The sequence below is a fragment of the Quercus robur genome, chromosome 7 (assembly GCF_932294415.1).
Source record: "Quercus robur chromosome 7, dhQueRobu3.1, whole genome shotgun sequence".
Lineage (NCBI taxonomy): Eukaryota > Viridiplantae > Streptophyta > Magnoliopsida > Fagales > Fagaceae > Quercus > Quercus robur.
Genome location: NC_065540.1, coordinates 6,479,856 through 6,497,316, shown reverse-complemented (window position 1 = coordinate 6,497,316; position 17,461 = coordinate 6,479,856). Strand labels below are relative to the sequence as shown.

General features: G+C 32.7%; 2 protein-coding genes across 2 annotated transcripts in view; both read right to left on the bottom strand.

Moving 5' to 3' along the window:
• Positions 1–1,044: 1,044 nt before the first annotated feature.
• Positions 1,045–17,461, bottom strand: part of LOC126691936 (alpha carbonic anhydrase 7-like) — a 60,036-nt gene continuing 43,619 nt past the window's right edge. The window contains exon 8 of the mRNA XM_050387271.1: positions 1,045–1,286. The gene's annotated coding sequence lies outside the window, so the exon portion shown is untranslated. The remainder of the gene's footprint in view (positions 1,287–17,461) is intronic.
• On the bottom strand, positions 1,096–4,718 carry LOC126691937 (alpha carbonic anhydrase 7-like). The gene is made up of 7 exons (XM_050387273.1): positions 4,568–4,718; positions 4,227–4,444; positions 2,416–2,522; positions 2,240–2,345; positions 1,969–2,133; positions 1,806–1,859; positions 1,096–1,369 (listed from the first exon to the last, which is right to left on the bottom strand). The coding sequence occupies exons 1-7, from the start codon at positions 4,653–4,655 to the stop codon at positions 1,289–1,291; spliced, it is 819 nt and encodes a 272-aa protein (XP_050243230.1). The 5' UTR covers positions 4,656–4,718; the 3' UTR covers positions 1,096–1,288.

Genomic DNA, 17,461 nt, shown 5'->3' with positions numbered 1-17,461 from the left:
CACAAGTGTTAGAGCTTAGCATTCTATCAAATATTATCTGTGCGTGACGCATGAATTACTTCCTGCATATGCTGCTGGAGCTTCCCTGACCTATGTGTTTTGCTCAATAGCTACAAGGCAATTAATGGGTTATATTGGCACTGGATATAGGAACTGTTGCTTGTGGAGGAAAGTGCCAATTAGGGTGATTGGAGATTTCAATTAAAAGACCTCCATGCATGTTTTATGTTTTCTTAGAAATTAAATGAAATTAACTGTGTACGTAGTTAGAAATAAAACAAAATCACTTCGAATGTTGCTGTTTTGATTGAAAGGAGGAAGCCTTTGGTGGTTAAGTAAAAATTGATTAAATTCATTATTTTTTAACAACTTAAAAGATTTTGAGATAATTAATAATTTATCATAATATCAAATGGGTGATCTTAATCTTTTGAGATAATCAGTAAAAAAAACGAATATTGGCTCTAAAAATTATTCGACCAATTTTGAGCTTCAAAGGACTGAAGGTTTGAGGCAGCTGGTGGCCTGCAGATCGAAGTAATATATATGGTTCTATGGTGGAACACATTAAAAAGATACGAATATACCAACAAATTAAGGAAATGGTGAGAAGACACCAATAACCCTAGCTAGTTTCTTGCTGTGGAATATTTTAGATATTAAATTAATCTCCATATTGTGATATCCTAAATGACAATATAACTCACCAATATATAATTTATTAGATATTAGATCTAATATCTAATATTTTAGATAAAAAATCTTAAAATAAACTAGGGTAAAATAAAATCATAATAATAATTAACTCTAATTAACTTTAGATAAATTAACTGCGCGGTACATTCACTTGTGTTATGTTTGATTGAATCTATTTTCAATAGCTTATTTTGCTTTAAAAAATAACCCATTTAATATAATTAATGTTGTACTTTAGAAAAAAAAAAGTTTTAAAAAACTATATATAAACATAAGTTGACATTTTAAGTTAAGACTGATTGACAGAAGATTAATTATTGCAAGCCAAAATGAGTGCTATGCAGTATGCAGTACAAACGAAGTTACGTACTTCAAAATAATTCAAAGACATCCAGAAGCTTTTAGTGTAAAATTAATTATCAATTTATTAAAGTAGAATAACTTTTTTCTTCATCATGGAGGAAGAATTACTTTATTACAGCAGAATAACTCTTTTCTTGCCATGGAGGAAGAGTTGCTTTATTATAGTAGAATAACCCTTTTCTTTCCATAGAGGAAGAAGTACTTTATTTTACAGTGCGTAGAATGACCTTCACCATGGTCTTGCCCCATATAGGAAGATTTTTCGGTCATTGAGAGCCTGCACAGGCCTTGCATTATCCTTTCCACGGTACTGCAATTAATAGATTAACCAATTAAATCAAGGATTTAATTTTTTTTTGAAAGTTAGATTATATATTTGTGGTCCTCCACCTTGATGTTTGTTTCTTCTTCTTTATCATCAGCCTAAATTAGTTTAAAAATATAATTATATTTAAAAAGTTATTTGCTGTTGTCTAATGAATAGAATCATAGAACTTACTAACTTAAATATTGAAATTTGTGAAATGGAGATCACTTTAATGATGTGAAGCCTGCAACATAGCATAAATTTTGTTTGCCATGTCAAAGTTTTTGCTTCTAAAAATTATTTTTAAAAGTATAGAAACTAAAATCAAATAGTTTAAAATACAAAATTTTTTTTGAAACAAATGTCAAACATTTTAAAAAATAAAGATAAAAATAAAAAACAATTTTTACAATTTGAGCTAAATATATATAGCACATACATCGAAATTAGCTTCCCGAAGTAATTGTACTTGTTTGCTTGAGACAGTATTTATCTGAGGCAAATACAAGATAAGGTAAATAGTCAAGTTAAAAAGAAAATGAAAAAAAGAAGAAGTAAGAATAGAAGAGTTAATTGGAGTTAGTGAAGGTGTTTAGCCATACCTTTGCATTGACGATCCAAGTAACACCTTCATCACAAGGAGGTGTTGTGAGTGATCCATTATATCTGTAATACTTGAATGTATCTGTGTTTGTCTCTCTAGGATCTATTATCCCTATGGGTCTCTTTCCCCTATTATTAACCAAAGTTTTTAGCTCCTCTGTGAACTGAAACAAAAAAAAAAAAAAAAAAAAAGGAATAATTTTAAAAACACTAAGAAGTTATAATGTGTGAAGAATTCATAGGGGATTAATCTAGTGCCTAATTCTTTACCTTTGACAAGAATGAATCGGGCTCACCGATTTGGTAAAACTGGGCACGTACAACAGAAACTTGATTTGATGTGTTTACGTGAACCATATGCAGCTCCAAGTCATACCTAGTTAATAAATCATTGTAGATGAAATTTGTTGGCGGTGAGAGATTTAATTTGAGAGAGAGAGAGAGACCTTTTGCCATTGATGAGATGCTCTGCGGGTGAGTGCCAATGGCATTGTCGGAGGGAGTATTGCTTGCCATTGATTTGAATTGATCCAGCATCACCAACCCATTCAACCTGTGTCATCACTCATCACGTACAATTAGCTATTGAACCAATATTTTTTTAAAATACCATATTATATTTAAATTTGCATTCTTTGACAACAATATTATTGTGAATATTTAAAATCAATGTTTTGAATTCTGTTTCGTTCAAATCTTATTGGTACATAAAATCAGTACACAGCAACCATTATTTGCATTGTCTAAAAGATACCGGGCCATATCAGTGTGTTTTGGGCATTTTAGCCTATTCTAGCAATTTCATATGAAAACTTAGTTTAGGCTCAGAATATGATTTTGTAGAGGTTGTAATTTTTTTTTTTTTTAAATGTTGGGCATTTTGGTAATTTTCCCCCTACAAGTTAGATTTAATCAAGTATATTTCAATTTCCAATTGTCTTATTTCTAAAAGTTTGATTTCTATTTTTTTAAAAGATTATTTCTGAAATGGATATATGAGATAATTTTGTTATAGTTCAATATTATTATTTTTTTTTTATGATAAAAACCTTCCATATTGGGAAGTGAGACGGCATAAATTATGTAGTACTTATATTTATTTTATAAGGTATATTATTATTATTATTATATATATGCGAAAATTTCAAATTTCAAAAACCTTCCATATTGAATTTTTTTTTTCTTCTAACGGTCAATTAGAAGTGGCTTCCAAAATAGTATTCAAAACTTTGTTTAGGACACCTTTTTTTTTTTGGTTGTAAATTGTTGAAGTTAATTGAATTGAATGATTGTAAGACGTATAATCATGTGATAGATCATTTACTATTTTGGAGATGCTTGTTTAATTTGAGCAAAAAAGGGGTGTATTCTATATTCATTAAAAAACATGTTTAATTTTGTATTTGTATTCAGTTTTCATTTTTAGTTTCCAAAAAAAAAAAAGGATTTGAATACAAAAAACTGAATACAACTTTTTGGTGTTTTCATTTTCTTGAAAATGAATACAATGAATTTTCATAAATAAACCAAATATGTGGGTTCCTCTAACATTGACTTGTCCCATCAAAAACACACTCTCTCTCAATTGTGTTGAATTTTTAATTGAAAAATATAAAGTGAAAAAAAAAAAAACAAAAACTAGACTAGAAAATAATGCCAAACATGAAATGGGTTTGGTAGAGAAAATGAATACAAGATTTGAGAAACAAAAAATGAGTTTAGAAAATGGAAAGAGAAAATAAATCCACCCCCAATAATAACCAAACAGGGCCTTGATGATTCATCAATTTTCATCTTACTAATTAGTGGATTAATGCATTTTTATGTTTAGAGGGAGGGCGGAAAGTGAGAGTTGACCCAATTCTAGAAACGCCTATTAAGGTTATACTTTAAAATTTGAGTAATTTTGTTCCAAGACTTGATTATAAACCTAGCCCGAATGAATTGAAGCAAATTGAACTTTACCTCTAATTAACCATTTGTCCTATCTAATTACTAATTAGGTAAAACCGGCTATTTAAATTTTGAATAGCGCTTTTAAAGAGCAAGATAAGTTGGTCTCCAACATTGGATACATCATACAACAACACATAAATACCCTACTATGTCTTTATCATGTAGCTTTTGCTTATAAAACTTATAAGTAATGTTAAGTACACAACATATTTTGTACTCTTTTTAAAATTCCATGGATGAAAAGTTATGATTGGTGTATGTAAACTTATTTATTGACAAAGCTTATAAGTTATCTTCTTACCTCAACAGAATGACCTGTATTCTTTATGATTGCATTAGATGCCTTATAATTGAACCTCAGATCTCTTGGATTTATGTTAACTTGCACATCCTTATTCAATATATCAATTGGAGATTGACGTTGCCCAATCTTACACAGTTTCCATTCTGACTTAAGTTCTCCCCAGTGTTCGGGTCCTTTTGGACTCCCTTCAATATAGTTAAACTCAGGCTCTTCACCTGCCAAGTAAATTTTAGTATCACATCATCATCATAGGTAATAATAATATTGCAATTCTCATTATATATATAAAAAAACAACAACATTATTAGCATCCTACATGTAAGTATCTTTGGCATTACCAGTTTGAGCAGTAATGGATATTGGTTGCCAATATAGAAGAAACAGTAGAAACCAACAATTGAAGATTGGTAAACCATAATTCTTCATGATATACAGAAGACAAATGGCAGGTTCAAGGGTGCAGTTCTTTGTTGGTGAAGCTAATGTCAATGAGCTCTATGATCATATCTATATCTATCTATCTATATATACTAAGCAGAAACACAACTATAAGGGCACATTTGGTATATTAAATGAGAATTACGATTGGAATGGTAATCTTTATTACTGAGAATAAAATGTGTTATAATAGAATAATTAAATCTATTCATAAGTTTTGTTATGAGTTGTAATATTAGAATAAAATTTAAAATCTATTTTAGGAAATATTTTAAACAATTATATTTCCAAAAAAAAATATAAATTTTTTTTTTAAATTTGAGAAAGATAATTTATTTTTTTGATGATTTTTTTTTTTAAATTTCTATAATTGTTATGTGCATATGGAAAGTTTGTTTATTTGAAAATATATTAATTTTAAAAATTATTACACCTATTAAGGAATATCTATTACAATCCTTTCAAAAAAAATAATTATCCCTCATTTTAAAGAATAACTATTCATATAGAATGATTATTTTATGTAATAAAAACATAACTAAATTACTGAATAGCTAAATCATTGGAATAACCATTACATTACATTATCTATTACAGTCTAGTAAATATACCGTAATAGTTTAAAGTTTTATCATGTGATGCATTCATTTTTTCTAATAGCAAGCTAAATGCTAGCTAGTTAGATTTGGGTTAAACATTGTAGCTAGCATTCAATATTGCCTGCCAGTTGCAAGCCAGCCTAATATGGCCTGACTTTTTGGGTTATGCATTCAAATTTTAGCTGCACAAGCTACATGGGTAGTTCGGCGCTAATTCTTCAATGGATCGGAGAAAATTGATCCACACTCCACCTTACACCAAAAAAAGTACAAAATAGAGTCAGTTGACTTTATAAGTCATAAATGAAAGAAAACTATAACAAAAGAAAGAAGTAATGCACTATATATGATTTCATCTATTGACCATTTCTTAGGGCTTTGTTAAAAGTTAAAACTCCTACATAGGGAGAGATATAGATATTGCACTTTCTTGTTTTTTGATTATAAATAATTTCTTTCCTTAAAATACACATTGCACTTTTTTTTTTATTTCTTTATTTCAAAATAATAAACTTTAATAGCTCTCTCGAAAATTAAGTTTGTGCATGTTAAGTTGTTAACCATCATAATTTAAACAATATTTTGTCTCTGATGCCCTTACTATTTTGTGTTTAAGACAAAGCATTTTCTGTTGACACTAACAAATTAGTTGATGCCACTTAGCACACATCAAGTCTCTTATTGTTGGGCTCGACCACTCCCATCCTAAGTGATTATTTTTTTATAACTCATTTTTAGGCTATAAACCTTATAATTGAAACTCATAACATCTATTTCTATAATTTAGATTGATCTAGTACATACATAATGTAATTCTTAAAGCATAATCGTAAGTGGAGTCTCTTATCATCAAATAAGAGACTTAGGTTCAAATCCCACCTATACCAAAAATCATCATATTTCAATATTAAAGAACATCCCAACCACTATAACAAAGTTGATTTTTTTCGAGGGTCAAAACCCTTGAAAAAAGTATTAAAAGCCCTCAAAATATATTATTTTGAGGGTTTAACTGACCCTTGATGACCTTTGAAATAAATTCCATAAATAAATTAGTACAAGAACCATAAAGGATTTCTGCCTTCTCTTGGTACTTCTCAAAGACTGATGCATAGCCACTAACTTTCCCTTGCATTAAGAACTGCAAGGAAATTGACAAACCAATTAATCATGCACTTGTTAAATAGTTGAGGTGTTTGATTGAAAAATTGCAATACAATGAAGTCCATATTGACTTGTGATTTTCAAAATGTTACATATTTCTGAAAAGCAAATTTAGTAGCATAGTTCAGTTCATGAATTATTACCTAAAACACAAGTGTCTAAACCCCAGCATGCTCCATCCAGTTCCCACCAAGAGAGTCACCATTTTGTAAGGAATTTAACCAAAATCCCAACCTGTGAGAAACAAAACAAATAGAGAAAACACATGCCAAAGAAAACAATCACACGCACAAGACAATATTTACGTGGTTCGGCAATTTGCCTACGTTCACGGAGTTGCAGGGATTTCACTATTATCAGGGAAAATACAATAGTGCACAAGAACACTCTCAAGAAACCCAAATCCCAATTACACCCTAGCACTCTCTCACAGAAAAAATAAGAATAGAAGCTGGCTGCCTCTCTTTTCTCTATTTTCTCTCATGCGGCTGCTAACTAGGTTAATTGGAATTACTTTCTATAATCTCATGGCTACTCTACATCTTATATATATTTATATATATATCAAAGTCGGCTGGAGCGTTCCCTTTACAACTAGGATTCTATTAACTTACGTTGACTTGGGCTTGACAATTCAAGTCACACACACGGCCCATTTTAACAAATCTCCACCTTGGTTTGAATTGATCAAGTTACACAAGCAAACTCCTCCATCAGCTCCACCTTAGCCCTTAAGGGCTCACAAGCTGCAAACATCAACCACAATCCTCCATAACACAGTCCCTCATCCCTGCAACTCATCCTCTTGTCCTCAAGCTAGAAGACCAATTGAAACTGCGCGCAGCTTCAACTTCTCAATAGTGACACCCTTAGTCAACATGTCTGCCGGGTTCTTAGATCCACAAATCTTCTCAAGCATTACCAACTTATCTTCAACAAGGTAACGGATAAAGTGGAATTTTGTCTGTATGTGCTTCGACATTGAATGAAAAGCCGAGTTTTTGGCAAGAAAGATTGCACTCTGCCTGTCACTGTGTAGAATGCCCATCTCCTACTTCTTACCCAATTCATCTAAGAAACCATGTAGCCAAATCATCTCCTTTCCAGCTTCAGTTGCTGCAACATACTCAGCTTCTGTAGTAGACAAAGTAAAAATCTTCTGTAGATTTGAAGCCCATGATATAGCTGTACCACCCAGAGTGAAAACAAACTCTATAGTACTCTTTCTACTATCAATATCACCAGCAAAATCAGCATCTACATAACCCTGCAGTTTCAAACTTGCACCTATGAAGCAAAGACATGTATCTGATGAACCCTTCAGATATCTCAGAATCCACTTGATTGCCTCCCAATGCTGCTTTCCAGGCCTACTCATGAATCTGCTCACAACTCCCACTGCATGTGCAATGTCTGGCCTTGTACACACCATAGCATACATTAAGCTGCCAATAGCTGAGGCATAGGGTACCTTGCTCATGTGGTCCCTTTCTTCTTTTGTCTTCGGTGATTGTTCTTTGCTTAGTTTGAAATGACTACCCAAAGGTGTGCTCACTGGTTTAGCTTCATTCATGTTGAACCTGCTGAGAACTTTCTTCACATACTCTGACTGCGAAAGATTCAATGTACCATTAGCCTTGTCTCTAATGATTCTCATACCAAGGATTTGCTTTGCAGCTCCCAAATCCTTTATTGCAAACTGTTTGGACAATTGCTTCTTTAGATTATTAATCTCCTCAATGCTAAACCCTGCAATAAGCATATCATCCACATACAACAGTAATATGATGTAAGAATTGTCAAAAAACTTAACATAGCAACAGTGATCAGCTTCAAATCTCTTGAACCCAATTCTGTGCATAAAACTGTCAAATTTCTTGTACCACTGTTTAGGAGATTGTTTTAGGCCATACAAGCTCTTTTTCAGTTTGCAGACTAAATTCTCTTGTCCTTGAGCAATGAACCCTTCTAGCTGAATCATGTAAAGGTCTTCCTCCAAGTCACCATGAAGGAATGCTGTCTTCACATCTAACTGCTCAAGATGTAAGTTTTCTGCAGCCACCATTCCCAGTACTAGTCTGATTGTTGACATCTTCACAACTGGAGAAAATATCTCTGTGTAGTCAATGCCTTCCTTCTGCTGGAACCCTTTAACAACTAATCTGGCCTTGTAACATTTGCTACCATCATGTTCATTCTTTATTCTGTATACCCACTTGTTGTGTAAAACCTTCTTTCCTACTGGCAATTCAGTCAGTTCCCATGTCTGATTCCCCAACAAGGAATCCATCTCATCCTTCATGGCTAACTCCCACTTGCTTGAATTCTCATCTTGTAAGGCTTCATTATAACACTCTGGCTCACCACCATCAGTCAACAGGAGATAATTTAGAGTGGGTGAATAACGCTGTGGAGGTCTAATGTTTCTGGAAGATCTGCGGACTTCAGCTACAGGTGTACTCAGATCTACTTGTGAATTTACATTCTCCTTATCTTTTTCACCCCTTTTTTGGACAGTACCTTCAGTCAATTCATCTAAGTTGACAAACTCAGATTTCTTCTGATCTATCTCTGTAACATCTGACACTACAGTTGACCTGTCCTTATACATAACCTGTTCATTAAATATCACATTTCTACTTCTAATGATTTTCCTGTTTTGTTCATCCCAAAACCTATAGCCAAATTTCTCATCACCATAGCCAATGAAAAAACATATTTTAGACTTTGCATCAAGTTTACTACGAGCATCAGAATCAATATGAACATAAGAAACACAACTAAAAACTTTTAAGTGTGAAAACTTTACCTCTTTACCGCTCCAAACCTCCTCAGGAAGTCTGAACTCCATGGGAACTGAAGGTCCTCAATTTATTAGGTAAGCTGCAGTGCTAACAGCATCATTCCAAAAGTTTTTGGTAGTCCAGCATGCAACATCATACTCTTAGCATGCTCATTGAGAGTTCTGTTTATGTGCTCAGCCACACCATTCTGCTGTGGTGTCCTAAGAATGTTATTATGTGTGATCAGCTGTATTTATGTTTTAGTAATATGATGACGTGAAATTTCCTTATTGGAGGGTGTAAACCAAAGGGTTCACAACAAGTACTTAATAGAATTTAATTTAAATTAAAAAAAATTATAACATTGCTTTTAGTTACCCATCAAGGTGAATCACTTTCTTGTTCGATATAATTTTTTGCAACTTAGAGAAAATTCAATTTTAATCAAAATTAGATTTTGCTTTTGTTAGCTTTCTATACAAATTAAATTGTTTAGATTTTTGCTATTATTTTTTCTCTGAACTAATGAACATATTTTTTATACTATTTTCTATTTAGATATTTTGTATGCAAAAATCTTAGACACAATAAACTAAAATTCAGCTGAAAATTTCTCATGCATCTATCTCCATTCAATTTATGAGATACTATTGGACTAATTTATTCTTTTATTTTGTGTTGTATTTTGTAGAATTTCACGGGCGTAACCAATTTCATGAAAATTGAAAGGAAAAATCATTTTAGTACCTCTAAATGTCCAAATCAAACTAATGTCTTATATGTTTAATAACCTAAGCTAACATCAATACAACATCACTACAATTCACCAAAAACTAGTATGTAATCCATGCTTATGCACGGGAATGATAAATTGAAGTGGTGATATTGATGTTAGCTTGAGTTTATTAAACATATAGGACATTAGTTCAACTAGGACATTTAGAGGTACTAAAATGGTTTTTCCTTGCAAATCTCATGATGTTAGTTACCTCAAGTTTCTCATTACATTTTTATTATGTATATAATTTTGAAAATCATTGTGGGATACTACATATACTATATTAATTCACAATCATTGTACATGAAATCCTACTAAATACAACACAAAATAAAAAGAATATATTGGTCCAATAGTATCTCCTAAATTGAATGGGGATTAGTGCATGGAATTATTCAGCTCAATTACAATTTTTTTGAGTTCAAAATGTTCGCATACAAAATATCTGAATAGAAATAGTATAAAAAATATGCTCATTATTTTAGAGAAAAAATAACAACAAAAATCTAAACAATTTAATTTTTATGGAAAGCTAACAAAAACAAAATCCAATTTTGATTATAATTGAATTTTGGGATTTACTAATGTGTGCCCTTAGGGCATACATTAGTAAACCATTTTAGGGAATGTTTTCTAAACTTTGGTTTTATACACACACACACACATATTACCTAGTTATTAATGGACCGTATATAGTTATGGTATATTATATAAATAACTTATAAATTTGAATTATTTTTAGTTTAAAAAATGGCTCATAAATATAAAATTATTCAAACTCTTTTTTTTTTCTCTAATTTTATATATATAGTTAGATATATGATTAGGGTTTTTTTTTATATTTTTTTATATTTTTATTTTTTATAGTTTATATATATTGGACTTCTCATTTCCTATACTAAATTAACTCACTTGACACAAAAATTTTAAAACTTAGATTAGATGGGACATGTGACACAAAATTAAACTCTAATTGAAATCCAGTTTTTACACAGAACTAACGCACTTAAAACAAAAATTTAAAAGCTAAAATTAGATGGGACACGTGACACAAAATTAGATTATAATTGCATTACAATTTGAATTGGATTTTCTCTCAGTTTTGGCTATATATATATATTGTGGGCAACTTTTTTGTTGTCCCAGGGAAACTATTTGCATACTCCCTGGGAAACTTTTTGCAGTCCCTTATCAAAGACAACTCCCCCCACTTGCTGCCTTATAAGTTGTGAAGCTGAAGGAGTAGTGTACCATCAGTTATTATCTTATGGTACTCATTTCTCTTCAGCTCACGCTTATAAGGCAGAGGGGGAAATGAGTTTTCTTCGATGTGGGATGCACGTAAAAAAAAAAAAAGGATGGGAGTACAAGAGTTTCCCACTAAAAAAAAAAACGGTCCCCACACACACACACACACACACACACACACACACACACACATATATATATATATATATATATATGTATGGGATAAGGCCCCAGGCCCATTAAGCCCTGGGCCCCGGCCTTGTGGTACAGTACATGACCCCGACTCTGTTGGACCTATGGCCTTGATTCGGACACACTTTAAGGCCCAATTTGAGCCCAAAAACCACAATGAGTCCATCATGTCTTAAACATGTCAAAAGCAAGCCCCTACCAATCAACTTTAACTTGGTCGGGAGTGCGATTGCTCGGGGGTACCCAAGTTCTCGGCAACCCAGTATTGCCTTAGGGGATGTTGTTGCTGAGCGGTCTTTTGGAGGCTAGAGTCAGCTCCAATACCATTACCATCGTTTCGATCAGAGCGTATTTTCATCAGGAATAATTAGATTGGACCCCACCCACACAAGTGAGCTAAGGAAATAATCATGACACCGCCACCAACATGAAGCTATAAAAAGGAGAAGAGAGTGAGAAGGAGGGAGTTAGCAATTTTGGAGAGAGAGAGAGCAAATAAATGAAACTTGGGAGTGAGTAACACAGAGAGGAGGGTAAGGGTGTTCACTGGGATTAAGGGAAGTTATAGAATGATTTGAGGTGGAGCTGTCCTTAGTAGGAAATACTAGGCCCACTATACAAATAGATTGTGAGCCCAATTCTAAGCCCGGTCCACATAGTAGAATTTGGGTACGCACAATATTTATACACACACATATATCGTTGAAACTTAAAAAAATAAAACAAGAGATATAACCAATGCATAGTAAAACTAAACTAATTTTTTTGTGAAGTTCTTTCCATCTAGAATAAGCTTCTTTGAAAGTCCTCAACCTCTATAATTCTTCTTCTCACCATTTAAACCCTTCATCCAAATCTATGTAATTGGGTTTAATCCAAGTGCATTTGGTTGATTCTCTTCCGAGAGATATACTCTTACTCGAATAATCAAGAAAACAGGAGTGGTACTTCTTAGTTTGGAGAGAGTAGAATATGTTATTGTTGTCTAGAACATTTGGCAAGTAAATCTTATTACTCATACCTTTTGCCACAACCAATTCTGAAAAAGAACCACAGGAACTAACATATAGCATTTTATTTCCAATATTTGTCACTTTATGCCATTTCATCCTTGTTCCAATCGAGGAGAGATTCAATGAGTAAATTTGAATACTTGGCTCAATTTGATTAAGCTCAAACACTTCAAAAAGCTTCCCGTCACTTTCCAACAAATAACTATTGCATGAATCATCTAAGTGTTCTGGAGGAGTAAAATAGGAAAGATATTTCCATCGACATTTGTACGGATTAGGATGAGTCAAGTATTCATGCGGATCAAATACTCCCACTTTAGCTGGGAGACCATCTTCTCGTAGACCCAACTAGTAGCAACGGTCTTTATATAGTAGGGGATTCCCATTACCAATAGGTCAAAAATACTCTATAAATTTGCACAAAGTTCAAGCCACTTCACCACGCCTGATGATGCCAAATTTGTCACCACGAGATATGATTGCTATAACAAAACAATTTGTAGACGTTGGGGGAGAAGAAAAACTCATTGATTCAAATTCTTCCTTGCAAGGATAGCTTGGGGGTTCTATTTTAATCCTATTGAAGGGATGGGAGAAAAAGGCACTTCCATCCATTTTAGACAAGAGAAGCCAACCGTACTTTGAATAACGGATAAATGCATCCCGCAACTCTGGAATATCCATTTGATAATTGCCATTATCATGCATTGGATGAAATAATGTGCATTTGTGATTACCCAATTGCATTAAATATGGAGAATGAGAATATGGGGGATCCAATAATGGTTGAAGTGGGCTCATAGGACTACTTAATTGCCATGATTTGCAAATGGCACGAAAAGTACTCAAGTCTTTGAGAATGAGGCGTGCTGAAAATTGACAAAGAAGATGAAATGGAAGCTCAGACCATGATCTGTCTAGCAGTTCTTCCTTCTTTTTCTCACGAAGAAGATCTAATGAAAACCCAGAACATGATCCATCAAGCTCTTCTTCATTTAGACTAAGAAGATGAAATGGAAGCTCAGACCATAATCCATCTAGCTCTTCTTCCTTCTCCTTCTCTTTCCTCTTTCTCTTTCTCTTCCTCTTCCTTTTGCTTGAAAGATTGAACTATATTTTCAATCATATATTTGGAAGATATATAGTTGTCCTGTATTGAAAACAGAGATGAAACAAATAAGAAAAATTATTCAAACTCAACCAAACAATGAAATAATGGAATTCTTTACAACCCTGAAACACGAATACACGACATGAATAATATATATTTAGATTTTAGACTCTAAAAGAGTCTGGGGATCAATTTAGCAATATGATACAATAAAAACAATAATCTTGTTCCCTCCCCTTAAAACTGATGATATTATTAAAAATACATTACAGAAAGAGTTTTAACTAGTACTGCATGGCGGAATAATTATTGATATAAAAAAAAAATTAAAGGACAGTAAATACCAAAAGAATAAATAACTATGCTTTTTGATTTCTATGAAAAAAATAATGTCTAAGACAATAAATCAACAACGAAATTTATAAGAAAAGAAAAGGTACCATCTTCGGTTGAGGGTAGTGCGGCGAAGGACACAAAGGGTTGAAGAGCAAAAAAGGAAGAAGAAGAAGGGCCTCTATATATAAACAATATAATTAGCTTAAACTTTGGAGGGGTTTTCTATATTACAACCTTGAGTCGGTTAGGTCCAAATTCCAATACGATTTCAATTAGTAATAGTAACCAGGTCCAATTGATCTAGGATTAGGATACCTCATTCCTAATAAATCTAGGATTAGGAAATCCCAGAGTCCAAGTAAAACTTACAAGCGAAACCAAGGTGCTCCTCAAGTCGAATTAGGCTTTCATCTTTGAGAATCTTCGCTCATTCACTGTGTCCTCCACAGAGAATCTCAGAAGGTACGCATAATTTTAAATTTTGTTCTATTATTTTCCAAAGACAACAGTTTAATCTTCATTGCTTTCTTATAAATCCCAAAAATTAATTCATAAAAAAAATTTGAAAGTACTCCACAAGTTCAGTATGCATGACTTATCATTTCAAGAAATAAAGTCTGCAAAAATATCCATCGATATTTGCGAGAATATACCGTATAATTTTTTTTATTTTTTTATGAAAGAATATACTGTATAATTACTAGTTAACAATTTAACCAATTTATAACATAAGTGTTAATGTTTGGACCTATACTATTATATTTGGAAAAGATCTAGTTTCCTAACTCAAACTTTTATTTTATTTTGATAATAATTCAACCTTTTATCAAGGTTTTCAGATCTGGACCGTTCATTGAATCGTATAAATGAGAGGTTTAAAGTTTTTGAAGTCGAACTAATGTCGAATCGTGATGACGTCATAATTAATTTAATAATTAATTATAGCCTAAATATAGATATTAAATTTATAAAACTAGCAAAATTGACTAATATATCTATATATGTGAGGGAAATTTAATGATTTTCAAGCATATATTTAATAATTAAATAAGAAAGTTAATAAAATAAAATAATAACCATGAAAACATTAAAATTTATGATTAATTTTTGAAGTAAAGTTGAATATCTTTGAAGCATTTTAATTATAATTCTTTTATTCATTGTAAGAGATGGATAATTTAATTAAGTAGAATAAAATTGTGTTAAGTTGTTTTTATTAAAAAAAAAAATTGCTAAGGGGTTGGACCGCACGATTCTTACCACCAGTTCGTGCGGTCCAACCCCGGTTTTAGGGGTTTAAGGAATTGCCACATATGCCCAGTTCTTTATGGTTAAAAAATCGGTCTTCATCCCGGTTCTCGGTTTTCACAGTCCGACCTCCCAGTCTAGTCCGATTCTGAGAACCATGCCTTCTATTTTGAGTTAGAATAAGTCGTGAATCAAGAAAATTTAAATAAGACTCTCATACCAAATTTCCTTCTTTTTATTGGACTCGAGTTTTTCATATTTTAATATTAATTTTTTTTTTCACTAATACACAAGCTTGGAAATGGAAGCTACAAAGCATCCTCATATTATTCCTCACTCATATCCTTGGCTTGTAATTGCTGATGGGAAAAATCTAGAAAGGCAAACTTTGGTTAACATATCAAACAATCATTTTGACTCAGGGACAATTCCTGAGATGCATAATAAATCAATATGCACTAGCTCAAAAGAATGGTAGGTGTTGAAAGATATTGACTCAATGGATCTTTGCCTCTTGAGTCTTACCTCTAAAGAGGTGGTGAAGCTCCCACGGTTGCAACTCCCACAATTCGAATTGATGTAAGATTGCTATAGTGATTTCATTTTAAGTGCCTCAAAAAGCAGGGTTTTCTATTGTTGCTTTATAAAATTTTGGCCGTATTACTTGTTAATACTAAAAAAAGCAACAATAACTGAGAAAAACAACTCATAATCTCTATAGATGCAGGTGGATACTTGATTTGGGTTATTTGCTGCAGCAACTCTGGCAACAGCAAAATTTCCTTGAAAAATAAACGCAATCTACATTAAAATCAAAAAGAAAAATGGAATTCAATCTGAATTTTGACCTAAATATTTGTACCTGATTGATCCTTTTCTTGCATTTGCACTCATGCTCCAATCTCTCATTGAACCCCTAAACTTGTATTTTGCAAAATTGACACGGTTCAGGTTTTTTTGACTCCAAGCTCCTCTTCCTTCCCTTTAAGAATAGATCCTTAACCTTTTTCTTTCCAGCCATTCCCAAAGACTAACTAGAAACCCTAAGTATTTCCTTTTTCGCCAAACAACCCTTGAGTAGTTCTTATATATTTATACGAAAGGGACAGTTTTTTGAAGCTACAAGGATGGAGTCGGCTATTTTAAGATTTTCCACAACAGGGTTGGCCGAGCCCAGTGTGCAGTTGGGATTCAATCAACATTTTACCCGATTGCTCTGGCTTAAGCCCATTATTTGCGAGGACAAAGCAATGCGAATGTCTTAATTTATAGGTACTATAATAATAATAATAATAATAATAATATGGGCATTAGGATTGGGTACATATTTTGTGTGTTATAAAAAAGAAGATTCTAGGGTTTTGTGTGTTATAGGTGGAGTCAACTAGTGCATATACTCCAGACAGTATGCCATGCCCATAGCTATTCCTCATTGCCCAGTCCAAGTGCTCTGCTTCTTTTATTGCAATACATCCAAAATTTAATATGGTCAAAACCATAAAATGGTTCTTCTAGCTTTAATTACTCCAACATTTGTCTTATGTATTATAATATAATATAATGGGCTAAAGCCAGAGCAATCGAGTAAAATGTTGATTGAATCCCGATTGCACACTGGGCCAAATTGATGGGCATGGCCCACCCCGCTGTGGAAAATCTTAAAATAGCCGACTCCATCCTTGTAGCATCGAAAAACTGTCACTTTCGTATAAATATATAAGAACTACTCAAGGTTGTTTGGCAAAAAAGGAAATACTTAGGGTTTCTAGTCAGTGTTCGGGAATGGCAGGAAAGAAAAATGTTAAGGATCTATTCCTAGTAGGAAGGAAGAGGAGCTTGGAGTCAAAAAAAACCTAAACTGTGTCAATTTTGCAAAATACAAGTTCAGGGGTTTAGTGAGAGATTGGAGCATGAGCGCAAATGCAAGAAAAGGACCAATTGGGTACAAATATTTAGTTCAGAATTCAGATTGAATTCCATTTTTCTTTTTCTTTTTGATTTTAATGTAGATTCGTTTATTTTTCATGGAAATTTTTTTGCTGCCAGAGGTGCTGAAGCTGCAAGTGCTGCTACCGAAGGTGCAGCAGCAAATGACCCAAATCAAGTATCCACCTACATCTATAGAGATTATGAGTTGTTTTTCTCAGTTATTGTTGCTTTTTTTTAGTATTAACAAGTAATACAACCAAAATTTCATAAAACAACAATAGAAAACCCTGCCTTTTGAGGCACTTAAAATGAAATCAGTTTAGCAATCTTACATCAATTGCAACAAAACATACCTACTATTTTGTTTTCCCAGACTCTTGAGCAACTCTTTTC